This window comes from Anolis sagrei, chromosome 2 (genome assembly GCF_037176765.1).
Source record: "Anolis sagrei isolate rAnoSag1 chromosome 2, rAnoSag1.mat, whole genome shotgun sequence".
NCBI lineage: Eukaryota > Metazoa > Chordata > Lepidosauria > Squamata > Dactyloidae > Anolis > Anolis sagrei.
In genome coordinates this window covers 234,304,832-234,317,941 of record NC_090022.1, presented here as the reverse complement: position 1 = coordinate 234,317,941, position 13,110 = coordinate 234,304,832, and the positions used below count along the sequence as shown (strand labels likewise).

Genomic DNA, 13,110 nt, shown 5'->3' with positions numbered 1-13,110 from the left:
CATGCCTAAGTTAAAGGGAAGCTAATTTTAAGGAAATCATACATGTATTAGAGTTCCATTAATAGAGTTTTGTACCTAATCGTATAGTATAAGAAGTCCAACCCAGAATTTTATAGCAAGAGTTTTAGGACTGTTAATGTAGTTCATAGGTGCATTTTCAGATTTTTTTTTTTAAATTTTGAGAAAACTTTGAAAATCAATTTACTATTAATCACCATTCTTTTCTTCCCCATTCTTTCCATATTCTTCCTATACTTTTGAGAAATTACTGCCTCTTGCAACTCCTTTGGTTGTTCAAGTTAAATCAGTGGTTCCCAACCTTTTTTTGACGAGGAACTACTTGACAAAGGACCATTTACAAACATTAGTACCAAAAGGGTTACAAATCAGTTTTTGGTCAACTTTAGATTCAGTTTGGGGTGGTGATTTAGAAAACTACATTGGATAGACCACATCAGCTCTAGTTTCTGATACAGAGCATATGCCATGGTTAGAGACGGGGAAGGAGTGGCAGGCAGTTTGAAAGTACTGGAAATAAATAAAATGAAATAAATCAAAGAGGAAAGAGTCTTGTGGACCAGATTTTTGTCCTCACGGCCCACTGGTGGTCCATGGCGCATAGGTTAAGAAGCACTGAGTTAAATGAAAGGTAGTTTAAGAAAATGCACAGAATGGAAGCAAACTAAAGGCGATGTCTTCCATAGGCTGTGTCAGCTAAAGTGAATTAATTTTACAAACCTCATAGAATTAACTTCAGAGGTTAGATCCAGATTTAGATGTGCTTAGCATAGATACCTTGGGATCAATAGGACTAAGCCTCATTAGCTGAATCCCACTACTTTATCCTTTTGCATGAATACTTGTGTTCTCTGCCTCACAATGATCCAATGTATTCAGACTAACATTTATAGATGACATAATATTTAGGATGGTCTTAATATGGATAATCCCATATTGTGGCATAGTTGTTCTAGCTCTTTCTGCTATATTGCTACCCCACAATTGTTTTACTTGTACTCAGATGGTGCTCTGTTCGCTCAGTGTGATTAAACTTTTACGTTCCTTCCCCTACCTTAGATTACCGTAATTTCTAGTTAGTGGAATATAAGGCTTTTGACAATTAAAAAATGATTGGACAATCCAGAGTGGGAAATGAGAGAACATTTGAATTAACACTTGCTTCAAATTTTTGAATTTTGAATTAAAATATGTTTTTAAATTCTTGTTTTTTGACAGAAGTTCATCTAGTACATTTTCAAGAACCAGAAACTTTTAACTATTCAACCTTGTTGCTAAATGAATACAAAGATATTTTGTACGTAGGAGCTAGAGAAGTCATATTTGCTCTGAATTCATTGAATATTTCTGAAAAAAAGCAAGAGGTAAGTGTGCAGTTTTGTTATTTCTTGCATACACAGCATGGGTGGGGAGACTGGTGGAAGACCTTGTCACAAACCAAAATGCCCACTTTGCTGATACATTTATTTAGGAAATGTCACCACAGGACATTTATATTGCAATCATAGGAGCCCCCAGTAGCACAGTGGGTTAAACCGCTGAGCTGCTCAGCTTGTTGACCGAAGATTTGCAGGTTCGAATCCGGGGAGTGGTGTGAGCTTCCGCTGTCAGCCCCAGCTTCTGCCAGCCTATCAGTTCGAAAACATGCAAATGTGACTAGATCTGACAGCTCCATTCTGTCATGCTGGCCACATGACCTTGGAGGTGTCTACGGACAACGTCAGCTCTTTGGCTTAGAAATGGAGATGAGCACCAACCCCCAGAGTCGGACACAACTGGACTTAATGTCAGGGAAATACCTTTACCTTTACCTTAGGCATTTTTATCAGAGCGAAGACCCACTGAGGTCGATAGTACTTAATTTCCTAATAACCGTGTTTATTTTTTTATTTTTTTATTTACTTTGCTTGTATACCGCAGTTTCTCAGCCCGACAGGCGACTCAACGCGGTTTACAACAAGGGTAAAACGTCAATCAAAACAATATACAATTTAAAACCATTAAGAGCATAGTATACAAAATAATGACACATCAATAACAACTCAATAACATCTCGTAACTAGAATTGTGATCCAATTCGTCGTCCATAATTCCGTTCCTGTACTCATCAAATTCATTGCACTGTTTATCTGAATGCCCGTTCAAACAGCCAAGTTTTTAATTTTCTTCGAAACACCATTAGCGAAGGGGCTGATCTCACATCCGTGGGGAGGGCGCTCCACAGCCGAGGGGCCACCACAGAGAAGGCCCTGTCCCTCGTCCCCGCCAGCCGTGCTTGTAAAGCAGGCGGGATCGAGAGCAGGGCCTGGTGGGCAGAGATACATATTTCTAGAGATAATCTATACATGAGATAAAATGGTGGTGAGATTCTATTGGAATCAGCAGTTGCTTATCACAAACCATTTAAAATTTCTTGCAACCTTTTATTTATTATATGAAGTGAAACCAGTAGATTGGTTCATCCTCACTAGTCTAATTGACTATGACCAGCACACAATCACAAAGGTCACTATTGATAGCATTCTTGTTTATTGCTGCTGCTGATGTTGTTGTTGTTGTTCCTGTATTGTGCCTTCAAGTCATTTCCTACTTATGGCAACTCTAATACAGGGTTTCCTTGGCAAGACTTGTTCAGAGAGGATTTGCCATTGCCTTTCTCAGAGGTTGACAAGGGGTTAGGGCCATCTTGCCCAAGACGGCCCAGTAGATTTCCATACCTGAGCAGGCATTCAAACTCTGACTTGCCATAGTCCCAGCCCAATATTCAAACTAATAATTCCCCATGCTGGGTCACTTTTTTTTAATATTAATGGTTATACATACTACTAGAAAATACCTTGTGCTATAAAATTGAGCTCATAACATTCAAAACAGACAGAGCCAATAATCATACAACTGTAAGCAAAGATATGTACCATAGCATGTTTTTCTATAACACACAACATGGATAGGAGACTGGTAGAAGACCTTGTCATAAACCCAAATGTCAACTCTGCCCACACATTTATTCAGGAAATGTCATCACAGGACCTAATCACATCACCCACAATATTAGAGTTACTTTCACTTGCCCATCCTCTATTATGATATATGCCATCCTCAGTCAACAATACCCTTCAGCACTTTGCACTGGGAACACAGGTAATTGCTTGTGCAAGCGAATAAAAATACATAAATCAGGCAAGAGAAAGGGAAATACGTAAAAGCAGTTGCAGAAAGCTTCAGTCATCTTGAGTACTCCCGTCTTTTTGTCCATCTTGGACAAAAAACTGCAAAAAAAAAAAGTTCAAAAGAGAAACAGCAGAACTGGAATATATTAACAAACTCCAGTCCATCAACAATAGGTTGGACAGAAATGGTGGCTTCCTGGCACTTTTTCAGTGGTCTTTTCACCAACAACAATAGAGGAAATACTATATGACTTTCATGATGTACCAGTTACATTTCTGCTCACTAGATTCTCAAAAAATTGAAGCTTCTTAGTCATAAGGTCAGTCCTACATACAAGAGGTTATATTGGTCTGGTATTTCTAAATATGGAAAGGGACCTGTTGCCAATTTTCATTCATATTTCATTCACAAATCATTCATACAATCACAAAATCAAGGCACCCCCAACAGATTGCCATCTAGCCTTTGTAATAATAATAACACCAGAAATCTCAGAGGAGGTGGGGTGCCCGTGGAGCCCCTGAGCTCCTCTCGTGGAGCCCCAAGCACAGTTAGAGAACCTCTGTATTAAATCTTGCATTTGTTTCAGGGTCTCCTTGGAATCATTATCTGCTTTGCAACCATTGTAGAAATTCAACAAAATAGGAATTCCTGTAATAGATCACACTAAGTAGGAAAAAAATGATGTGAATAAGAGAAAATATATTAGATTGTGTGAAATATTATATCTTGTTTACCTCAATTGTTTACCATTTGTGGAGAAGTAATATTAATGGCTGTTAGTGGTGATAATAAAACACTTAATTTTTACTTGTTCTCTCCCCCCCCCCCCGCTTTCTTTTTTTCCAGGTGTTTTGGAAGGTCACAGAAAACCAGAAAACTAGATGTGCAGAAAAGGGCAAATCCAAGCAGGTAGATAGATAATACCAATTTTTCATCACTTCGACTTTTAGAATAACATTTCAAGTAATATCAGAGAAATAATTAATTTGCCTTGTGACCCTTTAATAAAAACTTGCAGGTGTTGCTTTTTTTTGCCTCCCACTGTTTTTTGTTCTTGCAAGTCATTTTCTGCCCTTTTCTTATGTGTAGCTCTTTTTTGGTATACAGCTCGCAGACTAACCCCAGCCAGCATGGCCAAGGTTATTTAGGAATTTAAAATTTGAAAAAAGAAAAATTTCCATGATGTGAAATATTTTGTTTATTTATTACCTAGCATTGCTTCTAGGAAATAGTAGTGTTCCCCTACTGCAGTGCTGATATTAAGAGCCAGCTTTTCCTCTGGCAAACCGCTGCTTCTGTTTGTTGTCTTTACCTGCCATTCATTCTGTTAGCAGTGCTGGTTTTTGTGTCAACTCCTTTGAGATAAATGGGTGGTGAGAGATCAGGTGTTCATTTCACATTTCTGCTACTTTAGACAGATTCAAACAGGCTTTAGGAATAAGATTTTTCCATACTGAAAGTACACAAGTCTCTCTCCAATGATTAGATTCAGTTCTTTAATTGTAGTGCAAATATGGAATTAAGTTTTTGAATAATGGCTCCCTTGACAAATTAACAAGACAATGTTGGGGAAGAAACAAATACTTAATTTGGATATATGGCTTAATTTTAAATTGCTTTTAGGGTCTTCGTTGTAATGTTTACTTATGTTTTAGTTAACTGTTAATGATGTCTTATTGGATTGTTTTGCTTTATTTCTCATCACAATGCTTAATTCTTCATTGTAAGCTCACTGTTATTACTGTGCTTTATTGTGTATTATTTTGATACATTTGTACTCAACCGAGGCATTGAATGCTTCCCTTATTTGTGTGTGTGTAAACCGCCCTGAGTCCCTTTGGGGAGAGATGGCGGTCTAGAAATATATTATATTATACTATATTACATTACATTATATTATTAAATTTTTTTGGCAGAATCAGTGCTGGTTCAGATGCATGAAAAATGAGGCAAATCACCACATGTTGTTTGATCTGTGGAAACATTGCCAGAATCTTAACAAAGTTGCTGGATTGCATTGCTTTCATCATCTGTCATTATCTGAAGTCCAGTTAAAGATTGTGTGGAAAGGTTGTCTCTAAGCTTTCTGAGACTTTCTCCTACTGTGAGGTTAACAAGATTTATATCACTTTTAAAAAAGCATCCCAAAAAACCACACTACTGCAAAAGACATTAGAAATACAATATTAATGGAAAAGGCAACTGACTGATTTCAGGAGAGTTAACTTCCACATCTGTGCTCAAGCTAAAGTAGCTACTTGAGGGTTTTTTAAAAAAAAAAAACAAAACAAAACATCTTGGATGCAATTTATTAAGGTTTTTATTTTCCTACCCTACCCTTTCTTCTATTTTATAGACAGAGTGCCTTAACTATATCCGTGTCTTACAACAACTGAGTGACACTTCACTCTATGTATGTGGAACTAATGCATTTCAGCCGGTCTGTGATCATCTGGTAAGTGTGAGAATGAATTTTCTTTTAAGTGCAATTGCAAAAGCCTTAGAAAATCTCAGTTCTGCAGAGAGTACAAGCACTACATCTTATTTACAATTTTGGGAAAGTTCCCTTTCGTTACAGTAATTCACAGAATCCTTCATCAGCTTTGACACTGAATGAGTCCAGGAGTTGTAGGGTTTTTTTTTAAAGTAATTTACCTAAACCGTTCATTTTTGTAGGTGTAATTCTCTTTACATAACACACAAAGCCTAAAGGGATTGGATCCTGTTCAAAGTTGAACAAAGTCAGCTTTGGTTGGAGTGGGAGTGGGAGACCACCAATGAATACCATGTCCAATAATTTAGATTTCATGGGAAGGAACTGACAAAATCTCCTGAATATTTTTTGCCTAAGAAAACCCCGTGAAAATCATGGGGTAGCCATAAGTCAACAGGTGGCTTGAATATAGGTGTGCATGCATACAGACACACTCACTTACAAAACCAGTTTAAACCAGCCCTTCTCAACTTTTTCACCCTGAAGGAATCCTTGGAATAATTTTCAGCAATTAGGTGACCCCTACATAAAAAATATTATACCTGCAGATCAAAGAAGAGATTATTTTTTTCAGTCACAATCTGCCATGAAACCCATAGCAAAGTATCATGGATCCTAAGGGTTCCAGGAACCCATGTTTAAGAAACCCTGGTGTAAAATATCATGTATACCTGAAACCCTCTTTTGTGTCTCTTCATAAATGTGGACCTTGTTTCCAGAAGATACCAAATCCATCTGAACAAATTTTACAGGAATTGAAAAACATGCTGAGTATATGCATTCTTTGGCTATAGAATGCAAATTTCCAAGCCGTATACCGAAGTGATTTAATACATTTTGATAGTTTTGATTTGTACATAGTATTCTATTTCTAGCCAGCATTTTGGTGCCATCTATAACCCATGTTTCAATTTTTGGGGATTTGGAAACAAACTCTACAAATGCTCTTGACTCTCTTCTCTGCCTGTCTTCTTTCTGTCAGCTCCTGGATATAGCATAGCTTCATATTGCTGAATACCTCATGAAGTCCTTCTTGTGCTTTAAAAATCACCACACTTCTGTCTACTTTCCATGTCTCTGACTCTATCATCGCTGTCCTTTCCTTGGATCTTAACTCTGTTTCCAACTACAGGGTTCTTGGTGTTAGACTACGACCTTTCTTGTCTCTGTTATCTGTAAGTCTGTCTGTCATCATTTCCACAACATTATCAAAATTTCTCCTTTCCAATGTCCTTGCCACAGCTGAGTACCCTTTTTATATATGAATAACTTCCCAGTTACATTGCTGCAACTTATTCTTTTAATAGCTTTCTACCCTGTGGATTTCCTTATCATTCTGCATAACATACCATCTCTCTCTGGTAAGAGAGGATTACGCTGCTTTAAACCACAACAGTGCATTAGCTTGTTCTGGTTTCTTTTTTACAGGAAGATTTTTGGTGTTCAAAATTCTTCATAGTTGCATCTCCCTAAATCAGCAGCCTGATTCAGATTCTCTCAGATTTCTTTTCTTTCTAAGCTAAGATCTGCAAGATCCTTTGTCTGTGCATATATACATTTGGTTTCCACCGTGTAAGACCAGAAAGTGTCTAAACATACTCCCAGAATTAATTGTCCATTACAACTAGAGTAGACCTAGTATATCTACTCTAGTTGGAACTTCAGTGGGTCTAGTCTAATTAATACTAGCAATTAAATTTAGACCATTTAAATCAAACTGGGTTTTTACCAGTTCCAAATCACATTTCAGTATCCTGGCTTGTTCCAAGCCTTGGAATCATAGTTTTATGGCTTGGATGAAATTTATTTATTTATTTTGTATCAAAAGCATTGCATAAATTAGTAAAACTGATAAAAGTAGAAGAGCACAAGTGGCTAAAAATCTTTTGACCAAAAATGGGCAGCAACAACCGCATTGTCTGTAGCCTCCAAAAATTCTTTCTCTGTTGGATGAAATAAGGAATTATGATTACATACATTATAACTTACAGGTATGACTGATGCACGGCATGAGGGATCTACTTTCACAAGTGAAAATGATGTGTGCTGAGATAGAATCATCCAAACACTTCATTCTTCCTTTTGGGGGCTGCCTTTTCATCTTGAATTTTTGTTGCTGTCACAATTTTTCTTTATAGCTGTCTAATATGTCACGTCTTGTTCCTACCTCAACCTATCTCAATCTTTCCATTTGCTTTCTAAAAATGTGTTCCCACTGTGAATTGACAAATAGAAATCATCGTTTGTTTCCTTTTAATGTATGCCCATCATCCCATGCTTCTCTTTGAGGACATGATGTTTTTAAAATGTTTCCATGTATTTCAATTTGATCTTAATTTTAATTTAAATGTTTATGTTAATTGTATATTGTTGTTAAGACATTGGATTGTTGCCTGTCTGTAAACCGCCTTGAGTCCCTTCAGGGTCGAGAAAGGCAGGATAAAAATATAGTAAATAAATATGATTTCCTTGTGTATTGTTAAATAACAAGACAACAATTGTCTCATTTATTCATATTTTAAAAGACAAAAACATTGTATTATGGATATACATTTATCCCAAGACGTTTTTCATATGTTTTGATTTGCTTATGCATGTCACACTGACATGGTTGGCAAAGTGATTTCATTTACAGATATTGGTCAGCAGTGAATGCATAACCATAGTTATAGACCTATGCCGTTCTTCCCTCTCCACATCTATTTACCAGGAAGCAGCCAATGCAGTGGAGCCTCCATTGGTGCAATGGGTTAAACCCTTGTGCCAGCAGGACTGAAGACCGATAGGTCAAAGGTTTGAATCTGGGGAGAGCGCGGAAGAGCTCCCTCTGTCAGCTCTAGCACCCCATGCAGGGACATGAGAGAAGCCTCCCACAAGGAATGTTAAAACATTAAAGCATCCAGGCGTCTCCTGGGTAATGTCCTTGCAGATGGTCAATTCTCTCACTCCAGAAGTGACTTGCAGTTTCTCAAATCGCTTCTGACATGAAAAAAATGCAATTGATAGGGATCCATTGCCCTGTCACATGAGCAGCAGTGGACTGGTTTTTTAAATAAACTTTCAGGCGTTCCCACCGCCTCCTGTAATGAATCCCCATTTCAACAGACAGAAGTGGAACCCCTGTTGCATATTCCCCTCACATCAGATATTGCTCATACAAAGAGCTGGATGGAACATCAGTCAGCTGTTGCCCAAGAGATAGGGAAACAGATCTCTCTTGATCAAAGCACTCTTTCCCAGTAAGTGAAGATTGAGTGAGCGACTTCCATAGTCCCTGTGTGTCCCCTGAAGTAGGGAATATGTAAAGATCATGAATACCAAACATTAGCACAGTATATTTCCAATTTATACCCCCTTAACTTCCCAGCAGAACTCCACATCATTGTTACACATGTATCATAGTTATGTATTCTGCACTTCATTCATTGTGAAGCAGTAATTTTGCTTAATTTCCTTTTCTTAAAATTTGCACAGACTTTGAAATCTTCCTCTATATCCTAGTCATTTTTTGTACATTTTCCCATTCCATCCTTATTAGGAACAAAAAAGGATGCAGAGATGTTATTCACAGCCATATTCATCTCATTTCAGATGAAACAGTGGTGTAGAGAACAAGCCTTATATCTTAAAGTTGCATCTCACCTCCATCAGTTGCTCAAATATGGTTTTAGAAGATGCATCAGAAAATGGGAAGTTAAGATATGGAAAGGTGTTAAGACAATTGTGGTTCTGAAAATAAATGCATGAATTGTATGTTGTATTCCACTGAAAATTAAAACAAGAATGTATCCAATTGAAGGTGGAGTTAGGATTGAGTCATAGAATTTTGTAGGGAATCCAGAAGCTACTATCTTCCAGTGTAAATCTCCTATGTTTTTCTACTGCTTTGTCTCTCCATTTCCACCATTGGAAATTCTGTAAGGAGGTAAAGGAGAATAATTGCAAAATGTTACTGAATTGATGGAAGTGGAATAGGTGCCGTTCAGCTGGACACAGCTTAAGTATTCACAGCTATAGGCCTTTATTGTAACTATTTATGCTTTGGATAGAAAACACAGAATATACTCTAATTGTTTTGTAGAATCTGACATCATTCAAACTTGTGGGCAGAAATGATGATGGTAAAGGAAGATGCCCATTTGATCCTGCACAGAGTTATACATCAGTCATGGTTGGTAAGTATGGTATTTAATGTTGTGTATATGTATTTGTCAAAAATTTGACTAGGAATGACAGGTCCAAAATGATGTAGGTCCATGCTTGGCGTTAACCTTTTACGTTCCTTTTCTTTTTATGTTCTTTCACAAACCGACTTCTGAATGTCCCTGATTTTAGAAAGCCATTTGCTGACTGGTCACAAATGGCTCCGCTTCACATGCTGTTTGCTCTGATTTTTTTTTACAAGTTTTCCCCACCCCAGGTTTGTGATTATTCTCACATGACCTTTTAAATCTCTATCACTTTGTAGTCCTTTCAGAGGAATGAAATGTTGATGTTGTTTAGCAGCTATTTAAAGTAACATAATTTGGATTAGCATTAAATATTTATAATGTAGGATTTGTTTATCAAAGGAAATTATTTTCCCATTAGATGTTATTGCTAGCATTAAATATGTGTAATGTGGAATTTGTTTATCAAAGGAAATTATTTTCCAATTAAATGTTACTATCAACTTGCATTAGATGCTGCACAAATTAGAGAATAATTTATCTTATAGTCCAAGTAAACTGAAGAGTCAGTGATGGATGATTTAACAAGGATGGAGGAGCAATGTGTGGGTGTTGGGTAGCTGAAAAGGGGGCAGTATATCAGATGTAGAAATTGTGCAGCTTTGCCCTGTAGATGCTTGCTAGGAGATGTTGGGACCATACATTTAATTTTATGTTTTATGTTTATTTTATGATATGTTTGTTGATAAGGCATCGAATTGTTACCTATTGTTGTAAAACCACTCTGAGTCCCCTTCAAGTGATAAGGGCAGGATATAAATACAGTAAATAAGAAGAAGAAGAAGAGGAAGAAGAATTATGATAATGAAATGAGTGTATAATACAATATTTGGAAAAGAAATTGCCACTAATTGCTGTATATATTATTCATTCAATCCTTTGGTTTTGTAAAGATGGGGATCTTTACTCTGGAACATCTTACAACTTCTTGGGAAGTGAACCAATCATATCTCGGAATTCACTGCAGAATCCTCTAAGGACCGAATATGCAATTCCTTGGCTTAATGGTAAGGAAAAAAGATATCTAGAGAGGAAACACCCCAGGAAATAAACATGTGTCAGAATGCCTTGAAATACAGAATCTGGCTAAGTTCATATTTTAAGTTCTTTTCTGTTTTCTTTTTTTTTTTTAAGTTGCTTTCATCCTCTGAATCACTTTCAGTCTTATGATATGAAGCTCCTGATTTGTTTGCAAACATAATGGTGTTTTTTCTTAGCATCCAGTTTGGATGTGAGTGGTCTGGGAACTTTCAAATTGCACTTAGAATAGAAAGGAGACAATATACTTATAGAAGTGTAGGTTTAATTAACTTACCACTTACAGACCCTTCTTGTAAGTCACTACAGTTGTAACACCTTGTAGGGATTGTTCCCAGAAGTTCCTTCAAGGGTTGTTCTGTATGGGCAGTGTTTTTGTTTATGGAGTTGTTCCTTTATACTTGCAGATTGCACTGTAAATAGAGGAAGTAACAAATCAGAATAATATGTTCCAAATGTCTTTGAATCTTGATCTTTTTGGGTTTAGTATAATATAAACAGTTATTTTGATGTTATAGAACTGCATCCAGCTTTCCTCACCATTGGCTGTGCTGGCTGGAGCTGATAGGAGTTGTTATCCAACAACAGCTGGAGTGCTGCACTTTACCTGTTTAATTTTATGAAGATGTAACCCTGTTCCATGTATTTTTTGACAGATTTGTGAAACACATTTCTTAGAAAGTTGTATAATGTCAAGCTTATACTGCTTCCTTCTGTCAGGACTGGAACAATTTCTGTCTCAGAAAACATAAATTCGATAGATAGATAGATAGATAGATAGATAGATAGATAGATAGATTTGTGTCAGGAGCAATTTGAGAAACTGCAAGTTGCTTCTGTTGTGAGAGAATTGGCCATCTGTAATGACATTGCCCAGAGGATGCCTGGATGTTTTACCATCGTGTGGGAGGCTTCTCTCAAGTCCCTGCATGAGAAGCTGGAGCTGACAGATGAGAGCTCACTGGATTCAAACTGCCGGCCTTTCAGTCAGCAGTCCTGCTGGCACAAGGATTTAACTCATTGCGCCACCAAGGGTTCCAAAATTAGAACTAAAGTCGGCCTATTAATTCGATAGTAACTTAGTCAGTTGGTATGAAATGTATTCATCAAGTCTGGTCTAACTAAGTATGCATGAAGAGACAGCATAGTCTAATGGTTTTGGGGTTGAACTCGAACCCCAGGAGACAGTCGATCCCCTGTTATCCATGGGAAGCCGTGGACAATTCATACTCTCTCAGCCTTAGAAAAAGCCTTAGAATCTCCTCTTGTGAAGGAAGTCCAATGACAGAGTTGTCATTAGTCAGAGTTGGTTTAAAGGCACACAACAACAGCAGCTAAACCACAAGGAGTCACTGACTAGACATATTGATGTGGGGAATGATCAGAATTGAAAGGCAAACACTGAATGATATTGTATTTATCTATTTATTTTCCATCTACAGAACCACATTTTGTTTTTTCCGATGTTATAAGAGCTGATCCAAACAGTGCCGGTGAGGAGGATGACAAAGTGTATTTCTTTTTCACTGAGGTCTCAGTGGAATATGAATTTCTTGGCAAGCTGATGATTCCAAGGATAGCAAGAGTTTGTAAGGTAGGACTGTGTTCCATCACTTTTCCTGATCAGTGGGAGATACAGTCATAGGAGCACTGTATGGAAAAGCAGTCTACTCTTTTTCCGCTTACACCAGGATTTCTGCGTGCAATACTGCCTGTATTGTACATGATTTCCTCTGCATATTGAGGATATATCTGTCAACTTCCCAGAAATGTTGAAACCATAGGGAAAAACTGGTGTACTTTTTTCCCAGAAAAAAATTGAAATTTTCAAAAATTGAGAAATGTAATATTACAGAAAGGAAGTCACTTAGCTCTACCTTAGGAACATAACATTACTTGGTTTGCATTTATTTAGGAAACAGAATTTTAATTTTATTTATACAATTCTTATTTTTGCTACAAATTGAGTTACAAATTCTGGAATATGAAATGCCTGAACGATAAGGAATCTCTTTGGTTTTGCTCATAGAGTGTTATAATCCATATCTTAAAATGAATGAATGAAAGGAAGGAAACTAGGGAGTATGACTTGTCAAAGGCTTTCATGGCCGGAATCACTGGGTTGCTGTGAATTTTCCGGGCTATATGGACATGTTC

At 37.2% G+C, this 13,110-nt stretch overlaps 1 protein-coding gene across 3 annotated transcripts in view; it reads left to right on the top strand.

The window, feature by feature from the left end:
- SEMA4D (semaphorin 4D) overlaps positions 1-13,110 on the top strand; it is a 124,315-nt gene that overhangs the window by 93,027 nt on the left and 18,178 nt on the right. For all 3 annotated transcript variants that reach the window (XM_060762028.2, XM_060762029.2, XM_060762030.2), the window contains 6 exons: positions 1,237-1,382; positions 4,039-4,101; positions 5,549-5,647; positions 9,768-9,861; positions 10,809-10,922; positions 12,396-12,547. In XM_060762028.2, the coding sequence (XP_060618011.2) occupies positions 1,237-1,382; positions 4,039-4,101; positions 5,549-5,647; positions 9,768-9,861; positions 10,809-10,922; positions 12,396-12,547 (668 nt within the window). The remainder of the gene's footprint in view (positions 1-1,236; positions 1,383-4,038; positions 4,102-5,548; positions 5,648-9,767; positions 9,862-10,808; positions 10,923-12,395; positions 12,548-13,110) is intronic.